Source organism: Ochotona curzoniae, unplaced genomic scaffold, assembly GCF_017591425.1.
Source record: "Ochotona curzoniae isolate NIBS_2020 unplaced genomic scaffold, NIBS_Ocur_1.0 scaffold_2453, whole genome shotgun sequence".
Taxonomy (NCBI): Eukaryota; Metazoa; Chordata; class Mammalia; order Lagomorpha; family Ochotonidae; genus Ochotona; species Ochotona curzoniae.
In genome coordinates this window covers 30714636-30736522 of record NW_024467094.1, presented here as the reverse complement: position 1 = coordinate 30736522, position 21887 = coordinate 30714636, and the positions used below count along the sequence as shown (strand labels likewise).

The 21887-nt window shown below is 43.3% G+C and overlaps 1 protein-coding gene across 2 annotated transcripts in view; it reads left to right on the top strand.

Moving 5' to 3' along the window:
- The window catches only part of IKZF3 (IKAROS family zinc finger 3), a 104519-nt gene that overhangs the window by 27589 nt on the left and 55043 nt on the right, over positions 1 to 21887 (top strand). For both annotated transcript variants that reach the window (XM_041001409.1, XM_041001408.1), the window contains exon 3: positions 649 to 750. In XM_041001409.1, coding sequence (XP_040857343.1) covers positions 649 to 750 — 102 coding nt within the window. The remainder of the gene's footprint in view (positions 1 to 648; positions 751 to 21887) is intronic.

The window sequence follows — 21887 nt, the reverse complement described above, 5'->3', positions numbered from 1 at the left end:
CATATCATGAGTATCCAGAGAGGCGTCTTAGCCATTGTACCACAGTTCTTGTGCCCATAAGTGCATTTTTGACTTGCGTGAAAGAATACACCAATTGTGTAATGAAAAGACACATGAACCCTGAGCACAGTTGCAAATCTTTTTTTTTAAAGATTTATTTTTATTATTTTTTCATTGGAAAGGCGGATATACAGAGAGGAGAGACAGAGAGGAAGGTCTTCCGTCCGATGATTCACTCCCCAAGTGAGCGCAACGGGCCGATACTATGCCGATCCGAAGCCAGGAGCCTCTTCCGGGTCTCCCACGCGGGTGCAGGTTCCCAAAGCTTTGGGCTGTCCTCGACTGCTTTCCCAGGCCACAGGCAGGGAGCTGGAAGGGAAGCAGGGCTGCCGGGATTAGAACCGGCGCCCATATGGGATCCCGGGCGTGCAAGGCGAGGACCTTTAACCACTTGCGCCACCGCGCCGGGCCCCACAGTTGCAAATCTTAAGGAGTTTTTATATGTGCCGCTTGGGTGTGAAGAGGCTGCTTTTAACCACTAGGGGATTATATGGAACTTTACATCAAATGGAAGTCTACTTAATGCTTATACATACTTCTAAATATTTCTTAAAGTTGACTGCATATGTAAAACTTTTTGTCTTTTAGAAAGTCCAGCAGCTTTGAATGACTACAACTTAACCAAATGTCATGAAATAGAAAATGTGGACAATGCAGAAGGCCCAGCCAATGAAGATGAAGATACAGGAGGTGAGCTGGAGTGGATAAACTAAAACCTAATGGTTGTAGGTGTGGTAAGTTTTGGTGTGAAGAAGAAATTAGTTCTTTAAGGAAAACTTGCTTTTATGGGCTTCTTAGAACTGATAAATTTTTTTTTATTTCACGAATATTAGAATTTAACAGTTTGTTATAGAATATTAACAAATATTAGAATTTAAGATGCTTATATTCAAATTATATTTCTTTAAAATAATATTTAATTTACTCTTTTTCATGGCAGAAAGTTTGTGGGTTTTTTTTTTTAACAAACAACAAATTCCTCAAGTTTCCAGACAGTAACTGGGTGTCTAATAGTTCAATTCAATTCTGATATCCTAGAGTGAGCACAGGTTAAGTAGTCAGTCCCACAAGACTGACCCACTTCAGTCTTATCAATCTCATATAATCTATACTTCTGTCCAGTGTGACCCCAAAATTAGGGGTCCCCACAATCTGCACCTACTGAGGTTCAGTGATTTTCTAATATGACTCACAGAACTTGCCATGTAACCCCAACTGTTCTTTGTCCTTATCTCCAAACATTTCCACCTTTGGCAGAAATATTAGGGTCGCTTACCATGCGGGTCTAGACTGTGGGCGTTAGTGAGTACCTTCCCTGCAGTCTACTCTCATTCTGACAGGATACAGTTACATGGGTAGAGAACTGATGAATTACTTCTACCACCAAGCAGTATAATTGCACACACTGTTAACTCCAATTTTTCTAGAGGGTGAGGGCACAACCTGCTTCATCATTCATCAGGTGCTTAGCAATTCTGACAAATATTTTAAACTTTATTTTGTTGTACAGAAATCATCTTCATTTCTTTTCTCTCTCTCTCTCTCTCTTTTAATGATCTTTACATAATTGATTAGGGCTTAAAGGATCAGGGGCTACAGGAAAATGGGTAAGGCCATTGTTTCCACATTCTCTTTTTTCCTTCCTGTATCTGGGGGTAGGGGAGAGACAAAGGGAGAAGCCACACCCACCCTCCCAACCATCCCAGGGTCCCTTTGTGGGACGTGCTCCGAGGGCATTGCTCAAGTGGTTTCGATAGTTCAACTGTTCTGCCAAGCACGATGAAATCTCTTCAGAATCCACCAGCCTACATAGTCCACCTTAGCGTCTCCACTTGCCCAGAGTTTCACTGCCAGCACTTGGCTGGGATTGTTGATCAATTTGTTCTGTCCTCTGTTGTGGTGCCAGTTGTCCTGCAGGCTCCAGTGTACTACCATATCCTCCATGTGCACCTGGATATGCTGTCTGCTGCTCTGTCTGAGCCACTAAGGAGGCTCAGCTTTGATACACGCACTTCACAGTCAGACCATGGAACCTGCAGTTCTCTTCATGGTTGGGATTCTGAACCTGGCAGTTCAATTAGGGGGATCCCCAAAGAAACTTCATCTGAAGTGATCCCAGACCAGATTTTTGAGTGTGCTTGCCAATGCAGGGTCCAGCACAGTCCCTCACCCCTATCAGCCTATGCATATGCTGGTGGTCGCAATCTCTAGGTCAGTTCTTCCTCCAGCCCTGTCTTCTACACAAACCAATGGGAATGGGTATTGGAACCCATCCCAATCCTACCCACCATACACTTGGCCACATAAACCAGTGGGAGATGCAGCCTAGTTGGGATGACTCCCAATAACCTTCACCAGGCTGCCCCCTGCCCTGGATACCATGCTTGCCAGTATGTACCTAAGACTGGTTCAGTCTGTCTCACATCCCATTCAGCTCTCATACATGCCAATGGTTATTGAAGCCTAGTTCAATCCAACCAGTCCCACTATCCAGCCCACACACCTGCTGAAGGGTGCCACTCTCTGTCTAGCCATGCCTGCCCTAGTCTGGATTCTCCTGTTCACCAGACAGAGTGGCAACCCGTAAGGGAGGTGCCTACTGTTTCCCTGCTGGGCCCACTCCTGTTCCCATGTCATGCACTCTCCAGGTAGTTCTGCAGTTTAATTTGGTAGATTTATTCCCCCATGCTAGCTTCTGCTAGCTGAAACCATCTTCATTTCTAGCACTGATCATTGAATCCCTGCCTCATCCTGCAGACACTGCATTTAATAGGAAGGAAAAAATTGAGGTAATGTGTAGAAGAAAAAAGCAAAGCATAGTCATCATACCAGTGTTCTCCTGAACACTGTGGATTCTTTTTAAGTTTGTGAATTCTTCCCTGAATCCACAAACTTAGAAAGAAAATTTACCAAATGAGGATACTCCCTTAGCTCATGTTGAATACAAGCACACACAGTAATCAAAATATGTAAGTCAGCCCTTCATGCCTACACCTCATCCTGTCTTAGGCAGTTGGTGTTTCATTTGGCCTCTCCAATTCTCTATCACACTATTCCTCTAGGGAAATCCATGTGTTATTTCCCATTATGGGCTGTACACAATACTATTCCTGGACCTGAGGAAGTGGGACTCTGTGGTCCAAATTGGTGAGATATTTTATGCTCTGTTTCCTGTACGGTATTGTTGACCTTTGGTATTTACCACCAGGTAAGCAAAGCCCAGCCTAGGATCTGTGTATATCCCTGGCATTAACTCCTGGGGGCTACCAGGGTTGACCTTTCAGTGTAATTGACTTCCCATTGTTGCATGAGGTCTTCTTCCAGGGTACCTTCTCCAAAGACAGTCTGCAGTTTCTGTCTCTTGCTGACAGACACAATTCTATTGGTATTTTGTGTTTCGGAGTGTGCAAAAAGAATACATCTGAATTTAGTGAAACTTCCTCACTGTCACAGCACATCCTTCTGTGTCCACTCATGCATGGATCCAAGCAAGAGGTGCCTCAAGGAAGCACACCATGATGTCTGTCCACTGGTTCTAATCACATTCCAAATTTGGTTAGGAGTTTTTTGATGAATATTTATCTGACCTACTTTAAATACACCTATCAGATTCCTATGGTGATTTAAAAAAAAAAAAAAGATCTTTCATCCGCTGATCCACTCTCCAAGTGGCCACAATGGCTGGGGCTGAGCTGATCTGAAGCCAGGAGCCAGAAAGCTCCTCCAGGTTTCCCACATGGGTGCAGTGTCCCAAGGCTTTCAAGCCGTCCTCAACTGATTTCCATTTCCAAGGTCACAAGCAGGGAGCTGGATGGGAAGCTGGGCCACCAGGATTAGAAGCAACGCCCTATATGGGATCCCAGCATGTTCAAGGTGAGGTCTTTAGCCACTAGGCTACTGTGTCAGGCTCCAGGGTTTTTTTCCCCCAAGATATATTTACTTATTTTGAAAGTCAGAGTTACAGAGAGAGGGACAAACAAATCTTCCACCATTGGTTCACTTTCCAGATGGCTTCAGTGGTCAAAGCTGAGCCAGGGCGTAGGAAACAAGGGCTTCTTCCGCTGCTTTTCCCAGGCCATTAGCAGGGAACTGGATTAGAAATAGAGCAGTGGGAACTCAAACCAGCACCCATATGGATGCTGGTGTCTTATGCAACAGCTTAACTCGCTACACCACAATGCTGGCCCTAGGACAGTTTCAAGTAATGTCTGATAGTAGTCTAGTAGTTGCCTCTTAAATGGATTTTCTCTAGTCCAAAGTCCCAGCTTATCACCAGGAAGCACTCACTTGCTTTGCGTTAGTCCTAGCCTACTTTTTAAAAAAGCTTTATTTATTTTTGTTGGAAAGGCAGATATATAAAGAGAAGGAAAGACAAACAGAAAGATCTACCTTCTGCTGGTTCTCATCCCAAGTGGCCGCAATGATCGGGGCTGAGCCAATCAAAAGCCAGGAGCCAGGAACTTCTTTTCCCTGTCTCCCCCATGGGTGCAGGGTCCCAAAGCTTTGGGCCGCTGTCCACCACTTTCCCAGGCCACAAGCAGGGAATTGGATAGGAAGTAGAGCAGCCAGGATATGAACCGGTACTCATGGGATCCTGGCAGTAGCAAGGTGAGGATTTAGTCAATAGGCTATTGCACTGAACCCCTAGCCTACACTTTGTATTTAGCTATTGCAGAGAATGTGTCCATACTATACTTTTTTTTTTTTAAGATTTATTTTTATTATTTTTTTATTGGAAAGGCGGATATACAGAGAGGAGAGACAGAGAGGAAGATCTTCCGTCCGATGATTCACTCCCCAAGTGAGCACAACGGGCCGATACTATGCCGATCCGAAGCCAGGAGGCTCTTCCAGGTCTCCCATGCGGCTGCAGGTTCCCAAAACTTTGGGCCGTCCTCAACTGCTTTCCCAGGCCACAGGCAGGGAGCTGGATGGGAAGCGGGGCTGCCGGGATTAGAACCGGCGCCTATATGGGATCCCAGGCGTGCAAGGCGAGGACCTTTAACCACTTGCACCACCGTGCCGGGCCCCATACTATACTTTTTAAGAGATTTGTTTTATTTTAATTGGAAAGGCACATTTACAGAGAGAAAGAGAGACAGAGCGATCCTCCAGCCTCTGGTTCACTCCCTAAATGGCCATAATGACTAGAGCTGAACCAATCTAAAGCCAGGAACCAGGAGCCTCTTCCAGGCCTGCCATGCAGGTTCAGGATCCCAAGGCTTTGGGCCATCCTCCATGGTCCTCCCAGGCAACAAGCAGGGAGCTGAATGGGAAGTGGAACAGCCAGGATGCAAATCAGCACCCATATGGGATCCTGGCGCTTGCGAGACGAGGATTAGCCAGTTGAGCTATCATGCTGAGTCCAGTGTAATCCTCTTAAGTTCCCATCTTAGTCATTTCCGTTTCACATCTCTCATTCATATTGCTTGAAGGGCAGATTCACATGCATCTGTTTTACACAGTCCCACCCTCCATCCCCCGTCCCACCCCTGACAGACACAATGTCCGACCCCCGTACACTCTTCAGGTAAAAGAGACTCAACCACTTCAAACAAATCGTCCTCCCAACTTTAATCCTGTCAACTCATATTTCTAACTGCAGCTTCTGGTAGGACTTCATAAACAGGCTTTGTTTTTATAATAGTAGGTAAGAGAGGTGTTCCCTAATCAAGACATAACATCCATTCTCAAAAAAAAAAAAAAATAGGTAAAGGAGACACATCCTCTTTACACAGAACTGGTTTAAACCTTTTAATTTTTATCTGAATTTTTATCTTTATCATATCAACCCTTACATTTTTGCATTCTCTCAGTTGAACCAAAGCACCTGTTAGGCTTTGCCAAAAAGTGTTGATACCAGAATGTACAAAGCTCCACATCAAGAAGTCACTCAAGCGTTTCCTCTCTAATATTTGGCCATCTGACTCGTTCATGCTCAAAAGTCTTTCAAGAGGTTAAGCCAAGGGACCATGGTCCCTTTTTCAGTGTTTATCATGGTTAATCTGCCCATTGCCCCAAGCCGTTTCAGATCATATTTCTCATTGAAATCTTTGTTTTTTGGCTTTAAGCTTTTTTTCCCAAACCAGATATATTGAGTTAAATATTTTGTGGCCATTTACTGAAGGGGAACCAGAAAAGGTCCCTTTGGTCTCCCCAGCCTTTTTTAGTGCTATGTTAAGGCCTTTGTCTCAGCTCTGCCAGTTTTCTTTCATTTGTGCGGTGCCTGGGAAGTCCTCTGGGAGATGAGTCCCTCGACTCTCCCCTTCCTCCTGTTTTCCCTTTTCATTCTACCAAGGTTTCCTTTACTTCCTTTATTTCTTAACAGTCATTTAAAAAATTCCACTTTGATGGATGAGTCTCTTGGCTCTCCCCATACTCTTGTTAATTAATCTGAGAATTTTGTTAGCTTCTGTAAAACACACTAGGGGAAGCTAAGACAGCAAGTTCTTACTGGGCTGTGGCTCAATTTTGCAACAATGATGTTACATGTGCCAACAATATTTTCTTGACTTCTGTATGTCTGTGGCATCCATTCATCATTTTATGTCGACACTATTTTCTTATTTTCTATATTCTTGATGCTCTGGTATTGAGATTTTATAAGACCCGGAGAGAGACTGTGTCTGTGTAGGGCTTGGGTTGGAGCCTGCATTACATATATACTGGCCAATCCTGAGTCTGTACCTTCATTGCCTCCTTAACCAATTCCCACACAGCAATGCAATATTCTGCCCTTAGATCATGCCAGGGTCATCCCAAACAACTATAAACTATCCTTTTGCCCCCAAATGCACATGAATTGCTCAAATCAAATTATCAAGCTTTAAACTGTCTGTTTTGTCCTATCTTGCCTTTCCCACAAAGCCCCAACAAAGTTTCTGATGTAAGTTTTTCATCATTCCTATTTTCTGCCCCCCTGACCAACACTGGTGTTTTCTTTTGTGACATTGCATGACATTTATTGATCCCTCAGGGATCTGCGAATACAATAAATATCTTCTTTTCAAGCCTTGCTCTTTCTCTGTGACCCTACTTAACATACTATATCCAACATGTATATTATTTTTTTTTAAGGAATGATTTATTTTTATTTGAAAGGCAGATTTTATAGAGAGAAGGAGATGCAGAGAGAGAGGTCTTCCATCCACTGGTTCACCTTTTAGAAACATTGTTTTTAAATGTTGTTTTCACGGGAGGGGGGGATGCATGCCTGTGTTGACCTCTGATTGGGGAGGGAGGGTCAGGTATGGGGGAAGGTGGGTGGGGCATGTGTTTTATTTTTTTTCCTCCTCTGCCATAGGACAGGAGGGGGAGAGCGTCGCTCTTGTTGTCACACTACATCAGCACCCAGGGATGGGTTATGGTTATTTGATGCTGTCTTAGAAACCCTGATGTGGGAAGAAGTGTTCTGAGGGTGTTACTTGAGTGATTTTGATACCCCTGAGACATTGTTGGTTTTGTTACTCCAAGGTTGAGAAAAATTTTCCAAGGTCTACTTGTTGACAAAATTCACTTTAGTGCATCCACAGACCTAGGAACATATTCAAAGTTTGGCCAGGAAAATTTTCCAACCTGTTCTGCTTTTCATCCTCTAACGAGGCAGTTGACATCCCCTGTTGGCCTAGATGAGCTGGCTTTCATTCCCACCCCCATGTGCATTTGGATTTGTTGTCCAGTGCACAGGCATCAGCAACTGAAGAAACCCAGTCCTGATACATACACTTCAAGGTCAGATCACATGTCCTGTGATTTTCTCTTGGCCAAGATCTGAGTCCAGCAGTCCAGTTTGTGAGTCCTTTGAGAAACCCTAAGTTCCCCTATAAGACCCATTCCCAGCTCCAGATCCCACATATGCCATTGGGTGCTGTTGCCCAAATTGATATGGCTGGGCCCCAGTATTGGTACTCACCAATGGGTGCTACAGCCTAGCCCAGCCTGGCCCACCCCAAGACCCAGCTCTCATGTGACACAGCAGGTACCACAGTCTGGCTTGGCCTGTCCCACATGCATTCTGACTCTCACAAGCACCAGCAGGTGCTGAAACTTAGCCCAGTTTGGCTCAGGCAAGGCTGTCTTGAAACCTGACCAGTGGGAAACCTTGCCTTGCCTGGCCTCACCTGCCTGCCAACCCAGACTCCCATGCTCCCCTGAGGGAGCTGCAGACTAGTTGGGAAGTTCCCCAAGTTCTTGTACCAGACCTGCTCCCAGCCCCAGATCTCACATGTGCCAATGTTGGTTACAGTCCTGCTTGGCATGGTCTACCCTCAGTCCTAGCCCTTGCATGCACCAGTGGATGCTGCAGCCTGGTCCTACCCGGCCTTTTCTCAGCCCCAGCTCCTGTGAGTGTCGGGTAGTTTCCTGTCAGGTGAGTTCCATGGTCCAGCCTGGCCCGACCCGCCACTGCTCCCCAATGCTCCACATAAACTGGCAGATTCTACAGTTCCATAGAAGTGAACCTGCAGTCATTTACAGAATCTGTTACTAGATCCCGCTGTTTCGTGATCGTGTGGATGCTGTGGCCCAATCTGACATGGTCTACCCACTGCTCTGATGCTCACGGGCAGGTACTGCAGCCTAGCCTAGCCAGGCATGCACCTAGCCTCAGCTTTTCTGAGTGCCAATGAGCAGCAGGTGATGCTATTTAGCCCAGCCCTGGTTTCACACGTGTGTGATGCCTTGGCCAACCCAGACATGCCCTCTGGTTTCCTCCCTCTAAACCGCTTTATCTAAACTTCCTTGCTTACCGGTATGTGCAGAAACCTGATCCATGGAAGACCCAAGAAATCATTCCTTCCTTGTCAAACATTCCCTGTGCCATGTAGGCTGATCTACTCCATCGTGCCCCCAGAACTCTTTCCTGGGCAATGTGCAACCCCCTAACCTAGAGGCCAGAGTGGCATGTCCTGAAGTTCCTGGAGTTCCTGGACTGGAGTTCCCTGCCTTTTCTTTTTATCTTGAAAAAAAAAAAGTGGGGGTGGGGTGGGGTGGGTGGGCAGTGTGATGGCTCAATGGCTAAATCCTTGCCTTGCACATGCTGGGATTTGCCTTACACATGCCTTATACATGCTCTGTATGGGTACTGGTGCCCTGGCAGCCCCACTTCCCATCTCCCTGCTTGTGGCCTGGAAAGACACTGTTGGACGGTCCAAAGCCTGGGGACTCTGCTCTTTCGTGGGGGATCCAGAAGAATCTGCTGGCTTCTGGTCTCAAATTGGCTCAGCTCTGGCCGTTGTAGCCACTTAGGGAATGATTAACCAGACAGAATATTTTTCTCTCATATCTCCTTCTCTCTGTAAATCTGCCTTTCCAATAAAAATAAATTAATTAAAAAAAAAAAAAACAGAAGAAGCAACTCCATTGGCATACTGGTATAATGAACACAGATTTGGCAGTAACCAGGTTCAGAATACCTGCAAGCTAATGGCTGTTGTTTTCCCAGTAGTGTTAACACTTGCCTAGGCACAAGGCAACCTAGGCAGTTGCTTACAGCTGGGATGATTCATTTTCAAATGGCCACAATGGCCAGAGCTGAGCCAATCTAGAGCCAGGAGGCAGGAGCCAGGAAACAGGAACTTCTTTCTGGGTCTACTGTGTGGGTGCAGGGGACCCAAGGACTTGAGCCATCCTCCATGCAAGCAGGCAGTTGGGTCAGATGTGGAGTAGGTGGGACAAAGTGGGGCCCATACAGGCTGTTGGCATGCAGGTAGAGGAAGAGTATGATACACCACCATACCACACCCCCAACATGCAAATTCTTTAAAAAAGAAAAAAATATATATATATATTATTGGAAAGGCAGATATACAGAGAGAAGGTGAGACAGAGAGAAAGATCTTCTATCTGCTGGTTTTCTCCCCACGTGATCACAATGGCAAGAGCTGAGGTAATCTGAAGCTGGGAGCCAGGAACTTCTTCCAGGCCACAAACAGCAAGCTGGATGGGAAGTGGGTTAGCCAAGAGCACAAACTGGCACCCACATGGGATCATGTCACTTGCAAGGTGAGGATTTAGCCATGTGTCATTGTGCCAGGCCCTTAGCAGGCTAATTTTTAAGTAGATAATTTTGTGTGGCCTGCAAATGATGTTGTAAGTATCCAAATGACTCTTCACAAAAAAGGTTCCCCACTCCTGCTGTATAACCATCTGTATTGTTCCACCGTGAGCTATAGATCAACCTAAACATGTTGTCACACTCCTCAGCATTTGAAAACTTAAATGCCATTCCTAAATTCTCAAAACCCATTTTAGTCAAAGTTTTTAAGAAAGCTGATTATAGGGCCCAGTGCTGTAGGCTAAAGTCCTTGTCTTTCATGTGCTATAATCCCATATGGGCACCAGTTCGTGTCCTGGCTTGTCACTTCCCGTCTAGCTCCCTGTTTGTGGTCTGGGAAAGCAGTTGAGGATGGCCCAGAATCTTGGGATCCTTCACCCATGTGGGAGATCTGGAAGAAGCTCCTGGCTTCAGGCTTTGGATCAGCTCAGCTCCAGCTATTGCAGCCACTTGGAGAGTAAACCAGTGGACAAAAGATCTTTCTCTCTGTCTATCCTTTTCTCTGTAAATCTACCTTCCTAATAAAAAAAATAAAATACATCTTTTTTAAAAGAAAGCTGATTATACATTTCTATAAAATACAGTAAATCATTTACACTGTAATCTCTGGTTTCAGTTGTTTCTTGATTTTCTCCTCTCAAATTGGACCACCTTTTTGGTGACCAGAGACCTCGTAGTTATTCGTTGTTGTTCCCACGTGATGCTTTGATTTTGGCTTTACTTTGAGTCAAGTATACAAAGCTCAGGCCAGCTGGGATCTGAACTTGGTCCAGCATCAACATCCAGTAAAACACTCTTCTAATTTCATTTAAATTATTTTTTAAAAGATTTATTTTATTTTCATTACAAAGTAAGATATACAGAGAGGAGGGGAAACAGAGAGGGAGATCTTCTGTCCGATGATGATTCACTCCCCAAGTGATCGCAACGGCTAGCGCTGCACTGATCCGAAGCCAGGAGCCAGGAACTTCTTCCGGGTCTCCCATGTGGGTGCAGGGTCCCAAGGCTTTGGGCTATCCTCAAGTGCTTTCCCAGGCCACAAGCAGGGAGCTGGATGGGAAGGGGAACAGCTGGGATTAGAATCGGTGCCCATATGGAATCCTGGCGCGTTCAAGGTGAGGACTTCAGCTGCTAGGCCACACGCCGAGCCCTTCATTTTAACTATTACTGTTAAGAGAAACCAAGAGATTGGATATTTCACTGTTTTCTTGTTAGTTTTTGTTTCCTTGTGTGTCCAACAAACCATATACCTAGGAGTTGTCTGTCTCCAAATTTGATGAACTCTCTCTTTTCATATATATATATAAATGAAGCTGTGGCATCCAGTTGGTAGTCTGTTGGCTAGAGTCCCCACCTTACATGTGCCAGGACCCCTTTTGGGTGCCGGTTTGTGTCCCAGCTGCTCCACTTTCCATCCGACTCCCTGCTTGTGGCCTGGGAAATCAGTAAAGGATGGTCCAAAGCCTTGGACCCTGCACCCACATGGGAGACTTGGAAGAAGCTCCTGGCTCCTTGCTTTGGATTGGCCCAGCTCCGGTCGTTGCAGCCTCTTGGGGAATAAACCAGCAGACAGAAGTTCATTCTGTCTGTCTTTCCTTCTCTCTGTAATGCTGCCTTTCCACTAAAAATAAATCTTAAGAAAAATTAGGCTATAATACCAGAAGTTATTATCATTTTTTAAAGAGTTGTTCGTTTTGATTGTAAAGGCAGATTTACAGAAAAAAGGAAAGATGGAGAGAAAGATCTTGCATGTGCTGGTTCACTCCACTGGTGGCCTGAATGGCCAGAGCTAGGCTGATCAGGAGCTTCCTCTGGGTCTTGTACTCAGCTGCAGGCTCCCAAGGCTTTGGGCCATCCTTCACTGCTTTCCCAGGCCATAAACCAGGAGCTGGATGGGAAGTGGAGCAGCTGAGACACCAACCGGTGCCTATATGAGTTGCTGGCACTTGCAGGTGAAGGATTAACCTGTTGAGCTATTGTTTTGGCCCCTAAATTTTCTTCTAGTAATTTGTGGCAGTACAGCTGCTACTCTTTGTCATGGGTGCTCATATTTCTACTTAGGAGTCAGAGTTTCCTCATCCCTTACCTTTGAACTTTTTTCCAACAAAATCACGTTTCTGTAAGCCAGAGATGGTATAACAAATCCCACTTTTGATGCTAACTCTGTTTTTTTTTTTTTTTTCACAATTTGTGAGGGTATAAGACAGAAATGAGACAGTACAATACAAAAAAGAGATAGACCACAAATTCAGCCAGTTCGGGTTTATTCAAACTTGAGAGGCACCCACTACCCATGAGGATAGAGTGCCGGTTAGGGAGCACACTGTTAGACAGCATGGGATGATGACTGAGCTCTTCAGATCGTGGTGTGGCTGTGTGGCAGCATCATCCTGCTCATGGTCCAGCACCGGTAAGTGTGTCTGCAGACTGCAGGTCATTGTGGAGGCCAACAATTCAATCTAGTTTTAAGACCAACTCCTGGAGTTAGTGCAGACCTCACAAGATCTTAGACCCCCTAAGACTGCCCTTCGGATGTCAGTCACCAGAACCAAGTCTAGATTACTTGTCTTTCCTGTCAATCTGGGGTTCTCACAACTTTCTTCATGGTTGATAATTTGCTAGAATGATTCACAGAACTCAGGACATTACTTTACCTACCGTTACTGGTTTATGATCTAGGATAAAATTCAGAAGCAGCCAAATGGAAGAGCTGCATAAGGTAAGGTATGGGAAAGAGGAGATCAGCGCTCACCTGCCCCCTATGAAAAGCACCCTCACTGTCCCCATGTGTTCACCAGCTACCCTATCCTGAGGCTCTCTGGAGGCCCCATGCTAAGCCATCTCATTAGCATAAGTTCAGGTGCTTTTGACCAGAGCTTGAATAAGCATTGTGGCACTGCTTCCTGGAAAACCCATATTCTATGTCAAAGTACTGGCTAAAGTCCCACTCTTCTGATCTGATTTTCTACTAATGAACCTGGGAGCCAGCTGATGGGAGCCTTGGTTCTTTCTCTTTATTTCTTTTTAAATATTTGCTCTTTAATTTGTGTTGAAGAGTTATACAGAGAGAGGAAGAGTGAGAGTGAAGGGGAGAGAGAAATCTTTCATCCAGTGATTCACTCCTCAAATGGCCGCAATGGCTGGGGCTGGGTCAGGCTAAAGCCAGGAGTCTGGAATTCTTTCTGATGCTCCCATGTCAATGGAAGAGGTCCAAGCATTTGGGTCATTTTCTGTTGCTTTCCTGGGTGTATGAGCAGGGAGCTAGATTGGAAGTGGAGCAGCCAGAATTCAAACCAGTGATCTAATATGGGATGATGTGTTGCAGATGGTTGCAACTTAACCCAATGTGCCAGGATGCCCGCCTCTGCTTTGGTTTTTGCACACCTTTAGGGAGACCTGAATGAAGTTCATAACTCCTGGGTTTGGCTTGGCCTAGCCCAAGCTGTTGGAAGAATTAGAGAATGAATCAGAACTGAAAGCTGAAAGATTCTCTCTCTCTCTCTCTCTCTCTCTCTCTCTCTCTCTGTCTTTCTCAATCACTCTATCTTCTAAATAGATAAGTGAATCGTTAAAGGGGGGGGCTTGTTATGAGTGATACAAGATGTCCCAGCATTTAAGAAGTTCTAGGAGGTCTTAGGAGCTTTGTGCCCAGAAGGGGAACAGAAGCAAAGACCAGTTGGGAAAGTTCACTGACATAGTAAGAAAAGAGAAAAATCCACCTTTATCCTACCACCTAAAGGTAGTCTTTATCAACTTTACCATCAGTTTACATCCAGACTTTTTTTGGTGCATTTTAAACACTCTCCTTATATTAACATTACATTTCATGCTAATATTTATGTTGATAAGCTTTATGAGATCTCACCACCCAGATCGTATCTTAAATGTCATTTCTGCAGAAAGTGTTTCTTTGACAACCCAGTAACTATTTTAACACAGTTTCCTATTTTAATTATTTATATGACACTTATCACAGATAATTTTGGAGTTTTATTTATTTATTATCCCTCTTTTTCTGTCCTTCATTAGTCAGGATGTCGGGCTGTCTTTTTCACTGCTAGGTATTTATGGCACCTAGAACAGTACTTGGCCCATGGTAGGTACACAGTAAATACTTACTGATTAAGTGACTATATGAAAGCCTTATGTTAATTATATATGTTTATGTGTTTTTCTTTCTCTCTCTTTTTTTTTTTAAGATTTATTCACTTTCTTTGAAAGAGAGAGAGGGAGATTTTATACCATTGTTTTGCTCTCCAAATGGTTACAACTGCTAGGGCTGGGCCAGACAAAGCCATGAGTCAGGAACTTCTGGATCTCCTACATGGGTGCAGGGGCCCAAGTACTTAGGCCACTCTCTGCTGCTTTCTCAGGCATATTATCAAGGAGCTTGATCAGAAGTGGAGCATCCAGGGCCTGATGCAGTACTAGTAGCTAAAGTTCTCCCTTTGAACACACTGGGATCCCATAGGGGCGCTGGTTCTAACCCTGGCAGTCCCGCTTCCCATCCAGCTCCCTGCTTGAGGCCTGGGAAAGCAGTGAGGATGCCCCAAAGCCTTGGGACCCTGCACCCATGTGGGAGACCTGAAAGAAGCTCCTGGCTCCTGGCTTCGGATCGCCATAGCAACTCTGGCCACTGCAGCTGCTTGGGGAGTGAACCTTCGGACAGAAGATCTTCCTCTCTGTCTCTCCTCCTCTCTGTGTATATGACTTTCCAAGAAAAATGAATAAATCTTAAAAAAAAAAAAATGGAGCAGCTGGGACTGAAACAGTGCCCATATGGAATGCTGGTACTGCAAGTAGTAACTTTATCCACTGTGCCACAGCATCTTCACCTCTAGGTTTCTTAAGGGACCAAAAAACAGAGTTATTTGCCTAAAACTTCTGAGATTCAAATCACAGCTTTAACTAACATTCCAACGCTGCCAAGCTATACATGAATTTGTACCAGTTTTTAACCACAGAGACAGAAAAATGCCATGTGGCACAGGATGTGGTCATTTGTGCTGAGGAAAGGCATTTGGTACACGAATCTTCTCTTCTGCAGCTTCTTGAAGGCGACCTCCATGGAGTCATGCTCAGAGGGGGGCAAATGATAGCTGCCTGAGTTAGAATCTCTGACTTGTGGTAGGTCATACCATGAAGTTTGTATTAAACTTAATCGTGATCCTGATACAACTGTTGTTTTGGTAATTACAATTTATGTTGGAATCTTCTTTGGGTTCTAAGTAGGCTATGAGTGTTATGTTTTTAAGTAGTTGAGGGGAAAAAAAGGAAAAGTTAAATACCCAAGTGTAAACAAGAAATCAAAGTGATTTCTATTTAACAATAGACATTTCAAACAAATACTGTTAAAACCCACGTGATGTAGTATTTCCTTGGGAATCCATACAGAAATCTCTACGCCTCTGTACATTTTGACTCTGCTTAAGGACTGACTCTACTTACATGTTACCAAGAGAAAAAAAGAGGTGGAGATTGTTCATGCATTTTGGGTCTTCATTGACTAATGTAGCTGCGTTTGCCATGCCTACCACCTTGCCTCCAGCTGCATGGCAATACCAGAATGGAACATCTGTATATGACCATTGTTCTTCCCAATTGCTGGTAGTCTTGAAATGTCATGTAGTTCCTGATGAAGACTAGAATAATTAGAAGAGGAAAGGATAGTTCTTTGTTCTAAGATTATGTAGAAAGAAATGGGTGGTCTCTAACCTAATGCTGAAAAATTATTTCATTATTTTATGATTAACCTCCAAACTGGTTATTGTACTATTAATGTTAACACTTAATCTGGGTCATTTATCTTTGGAAAAAGCACTTACCAGGACCCTGGTTCTTAAAAAATCCATAATATGATGAGCACATATAAATTATACACAATAAATTATAAAAACCAACAAAATCGAAAATACCATTCCCTGATAGAAGAAACACCTACTGTGGGGCTAGCATTGTGGCAAGGCAGATTAAGTGGCTGCTTGTAATGCTGGCATCCCATATAGGCACTGGTTTGAGACCCAGCTGCTTTACTTCTGATGCAGTTCCCTGTTAATGTGCCAGCAGACAATGGCCCAAGTGCCTGGGCGCCTATACACACGTGAAAGACTCAGGAGAAGCTCTGGATTCCTGGCTTCTGCCTAGCACAGCCTTAGCCATTGTGGCCATTTGGGGAGTGAAACTGACAGATAGAAGCTCTCTCTGTCTCTCTCTCTCTTTCTCTGTCTCTCTTTCTCTTGCTTTATTTGTGTAATTCTCCTTCAAATAAAAAATTTTTTTTAATATTTACTTATTTTTATTTAAAAGACAGATTTTACAGAGAGAGAAGAGATAGAAAGATTTTCCATTAGGTTTACTCCCCAAATGGCTGCAACGACCAGAGCTGAATCTATACAAAGCCAAAATCCAAAAGCCACTTCCATGTTTTCTACATTGGTGCAGAGTCCCAAGGCTTTGAGTCATCCTCTGCTGCTTTCCTTCCCAGGCCACAAGTAAGGAGCTGAACAGAAAGACATGAACCAGTGCCCATATGGGATGCTGCTAATCGCAGGCAGAGGATAGCTGATCGAGCTACTATGCCAGCTTTTCAAATCATTTTTTTAAGAAAGAAAATATGTATTCCTAATGCATAATAAAGTACTTTGGCCAAATGTAACACAGAGAAACATTAAGACTAAAATTAGAATTATATTTTAAAAAGTGATTAGGGGAATTTAGCTATAATGGAATAGCTAATTAAAAGCTAATTTCCATTTTTATTGGAAAGTTAGATATGTAGAGAGGAGGAGAGACAGGAAGATCCCCCATCTGATGATTCACTCCCTAAGCAGCTGCAATGGCCAGAACTGAGCCAATCCGAAGCCAGGAACACAGAGCCTTGTCCGGATCTCCCACATGGGTGCAGGGTCCCAAGGCTTTGGTCTGTCCTCCACTGTTTTGCCAGGCCACAAGCAGGGAACTGGATGGGAAGTGGGGTTGCTGGGATATGAACTGGCATCCATATGAGATCCCAATGTGTTCACGGCAAGGACTTTAGCTCTAGGCTACTGTGCCAGGCTCCTCTATGTAAAGTTTAATGGAGGCATTAATTTATTTGAAAGACTGAATGACAGAGAAAGAGGATGAGACAGATCTCCCATCCGTGGTTTACTCCTGCAAACTTAACAGGCCAAAGCATCGGTGATATTTATATGAATGCAAGTTTATTTCTATCATGATGCCTTCTTACACTATCCCAGCTACCAAACTGTCATTTTAGAGCTGAGTTTGTAATCATATTGTATTTAGAGATTGCTTTTGTATAACAAATTTTCACTCTTTTATGCTACACACTTTTTGTAAAATGGAAAAAAAAATAGATACCCCACATGTACATCTTTCTCAAAATACTTACCTGTGAAGTAATATAATTCTGTTGGATAGTAAAGTGTAAGAAATAAAAAGATTTCAAGTTCTTTTGCCAGCCTGACTGTTGACTTTTATGAGCAATTTTTATTTCTCCTGTTTCTAGTAACCTGCTACTACTGTCTTGTCACAGATCTTGAGCAGTAGGAGAGAACCTAGGAGTGCTGAAGGGTTAGGTTTATTTGGCATCCAGTGAGTGCTGGAGTACTGCAGCCACTTGACTGAATATAAAGTGTACTGGAACTTTCTTGGATCTAAACTGTCAGCGAGATCCTGTGATGTCAAAAGCAGAAGTTAAAACCATGTAGCATCTAAGAAACAAGATCCTTAGTGTTTGTATCTAGCATGTTGTCGCAGACATACAATAAAAATAAAGGCCTGTGCAGTGTGGACCCAAACATGCCTCACTAGGTGGGACACAAAGATTAGTTATGCCTCCCTGGGGTATTGGGGATTTCTCTGCACACCCATCCTAAAAAAAAAAAGTGTACTGTACCTAAACTGACAACTGTATGGAATCAGGTTGAATATAAACCAAAATTGAAATGTCTATGAAGAAGTCATAGGATGTAGTTAAGAAACTGCATTTTCCTATCAGCATACTATTAATCAATACCGTGTCAATTAATGCCATAAGGTTGTAAATGGCTGTTGATGTTATGTTGGGGCCTTCAATTGATTGGGATGATACTTTGCTGGCTTTACCTTCACACCAGAGATGGTCTCACCAAGAAATCATTGAACCCACTAGGATAATAAGACACTGGGCTTTATGCTTGGTAAATACTTCCAATGAAAGAACCTCAACTGAATTTGAACTGTGGTAATGCAGCAAGGTGGAGAAATCCACCATGGGGAGAGGGTTCGGGGAGGGGTGGGGGGAATCCTAGTGCCCATAACACTGTCACATAATGCAATGCAATTAATAAAATAAATGAATTAATTAAAAAAATAAAGGCCTGTGGATATCAGGGCCAGAGGCAAGATGGGCTTAATTTTAGTGCACCTTGGTATGTAACTAGGTAGAAATGAGACATGAGATTGTAGAATGTCATCATGATATCCCTATAGGAAAGACATGAGTGAAGGGAAAAATAAAGCAGGTAGAACCCCCACAGCTCTGTTTCAATCTTACTTTCTCTGATATTAGTTACCTATCTTGACCATTTCCCTTTAGAGACTGGAAGGAAAGCTTCAAAGAGCAGGTGTTTTAGAAGGATGTGATTCTGCAAGAATTTGCCAATAGCAATATTTTTCCCCTTTGAATAATTAAGTGATATAAGCTTGTCTACCCACCTCTTGCATTTAATGCTCTGCTGGCTCTCAATTTTCAGCAGTCTCTATCATCTACCATCTCTATATTGACATCAGCCCTTTGTTCTAGAATTATTTTAGGGGCAAAAAGTACACAGTGTGCCTCAATTCACATCACATCACATCAGCTGTTTATCCTACTCATGTTGCATTTTTACCCTTGGCATTAGTTTTCCAAGGGTTCTGTAACATGTAAACTGAGTGGCTCAACACAACACATTTCTTCTCACCATTCTGGAGATTGGAAAGCATTGGCTGGACCATCCTCCCCTTCAAGGCTCTAGGAGAGAGTGCTTCCTCGTCTCTTCATAGTTTGTGCTGGCTCCTGGCAATCCTCAGTGTTTCTTGGGTTTTGGTAGTGTGATTGGCATCTTTGTCTCTGTGGTCACATGGTATTCTTCCCAGTGTGTATCTGTGTGTGTGTGTGTGTGTGTGTGTGTGTGTGTGTGTGTGTGTGTGTCCTTTCATCTTAAAAAGATTTTAGTATCAGATTTAGGGCCCACTGTAATCCAATGTTACCTTATCCTGAGGAATAACATTTTTTTTCTAAATAAAGTCAACATTCTAAGGTTCTGGGCAGGTGTGAATTTTGGAGGGAAGCTATTCGTCTGCTGACTCTTGACAACCAAATATAAAACATCTGACTCACATTATGAAATGGATTTCAATTGATCATATGGTGGTGGAACTGTCATTGTGGGTAGCAGATAAAGTCACTGCCTGTGACAGTGGCTGCATGCCTGCTTCAGTCCTGGCCGCTCCTCTTCTGATCCAGCTCCCTGTTTATGGCCTGGGAAAGCAATGAAGGATGGCCCAAGTGCCTGGGTCCCTGCACCCGCATGGGAGACATGAAAGGAAGTTCCTGAACGCTGGCTTTGGACTGACCCAGCTCTGGCTGTTGTAGCTGTTTGGGAGTAAACCAGTGGATAAAAGATTTCTCTCTCTCTTTTTCCCTTTATGTGTGTGTGTGTGTGTCTCCATTTCTTTCTCTCTCTCTGCAACTCTACCTTTCCAATAAATAAGACTTCTAAAATATTATACAATGATGATTAATCAATGTATTTAATTACTTCAGTTGTGTAAGAATTATACCTGACTTAAAGAAAAAAATGAATTTGATATTTTGAGTGACACCTTGTACAATATAGGTGCTTAGATTGACACAACTTGAATGAGAAACTGCTGAGAATAAAAAGCTCTTCTTAGGAGATACAGCTTCCATATTCAGAAGCTTTCCATATTTAGCTTCTGTCCTTTTTGAGATGTACAACTTTTTTGTGTTTGTGAGGAGTACAGACTATTTTGATGCTTCTTAAAGGGGGGAAAAAAAAATCAAGCCACATTTGTGGTTCATGGATGCTAATTCTGCTACATCTAGATGTGTGAAGGAGGGTAGCTGGAGTGAGCTGGGAGAGACCAAATCAGCCTCACCTCGGCACTCACTGAGGTTCCAGTGGTACTGTTCAACACACGCAAGTACATGCTTCAAAAGGAAGTGCCGTTTTTTATCAAAATATTACATCTCTCAAGCCCAGATCAAGACCTGTTGCTCATGGGATGCAAGGGTTATCTTACAAAATCAGCAGTGTTTTGCTGCAGAAGTTCACTCACAGGGGATTTCTGTAAGTGATCACCATGGGCAGCGCTTTACAGTTTCTCTGTAAGGCTGGTAAATTCTGTTGGTGATAAAACCAAGACATGCCTCCTTGAATCTTTAACAAAAACATCTCTGAGTGAGTTTTTTTTTAGCCAATTGTGTAACACAACAAACTAAAAGGGATATATAGCAAGGTATTTGGAATCTGCAAAAGAGGAAGAATTGTTATGACTCACAGGAAAGTGGGTCTGCCCGCTGTCCTTAGTGAGTTTTAAAAGCTTGTTTATGATTTTATTATTATGATGAAGTAAATCATATCACTAGTATTTATATCCTGTTAGACACATTCAGAAGGGGATAGTAATAACTTAGATCATCAGTATTTAAAATAGAGATGATTATTTTTATTTAAAAATATTTAAGCATGGAGAAAAATTGTAGGTGTAAATATCCTCCTAGTGTCTGCTATTGATAAGGGAAAAACATCATTACTCAAAATTGTTTTAAGAGTACTTGAGGAAAAAGTTTGAATGGTGGTTGCCGTTATGTGAAGTATAGCCACCATAGCACAGAAGCGACTTGAGCTTCAGCATGAGCCAATAAGGGGCTGGGACAGGGATTCTCAGCCTGAGGCCTCCTAGAGTGTGAAGAATGTGTTTATAGGCAGGCACACATGTATTTTCTGTGCAGGGAGTACAGTTCTCAAAGAGATACACAAATCCAGGAAAGAAGAAACAGATCTGACCAAAATGTAAAAGGTCTTAAAGCGCTGGACTTTGCTGCTTCCATATTGTCTCCTGTGTACTCATTGATATGTGGGATTGCTTACAGTGCAAACTATTTTGGCTCAGTTCTGTTTGTGTATAAACTAATATACACTTGAGAAGTTATGAAATGGGCACAATTCCCTTTCTTTTGCACTGTCCTGAAACCAACTCTAGGACAAACTTACATACATTTGAGAGACACAAGACACAAAGAGAGGAAGAGAATTCCCATCTCCTGTTTTACTCCTCAAGTGCCCACGATAGCCTGGGCTGGGCAAGGGACAGAGCCAGGATTTAGGAAAGGAGGCAGGTGGGAGATACTGCACTGCTGCCCCCCAAGATCTGCAGGAATCTGGAGGGGGACTGAACAAAGACACTCTAATGCTTTAACACTAAACTGAACTCCCATGCCCAACAATCGGCTTTTATTCCTTGCTGGCTCAAAAGCTTGTGCCTCTTCTTAACTTTGATGGGGGAAGATTACAGGTGTTTCATCCATAAATATACTGAATGGAAATTTGGGAAACAAAATTTAAAAGATAATATTTAAAAATATTATCTTCCCTTCCCAGAACTGATGTTCTGCTATGTGATTTCTTACAGCATCTAATCAGCATATAGCAATAGGATGACAGTGTGCAGGCTTAGAATTAGGAAAACGGAGTTGGTATTATGACACAGCAAGTTACAC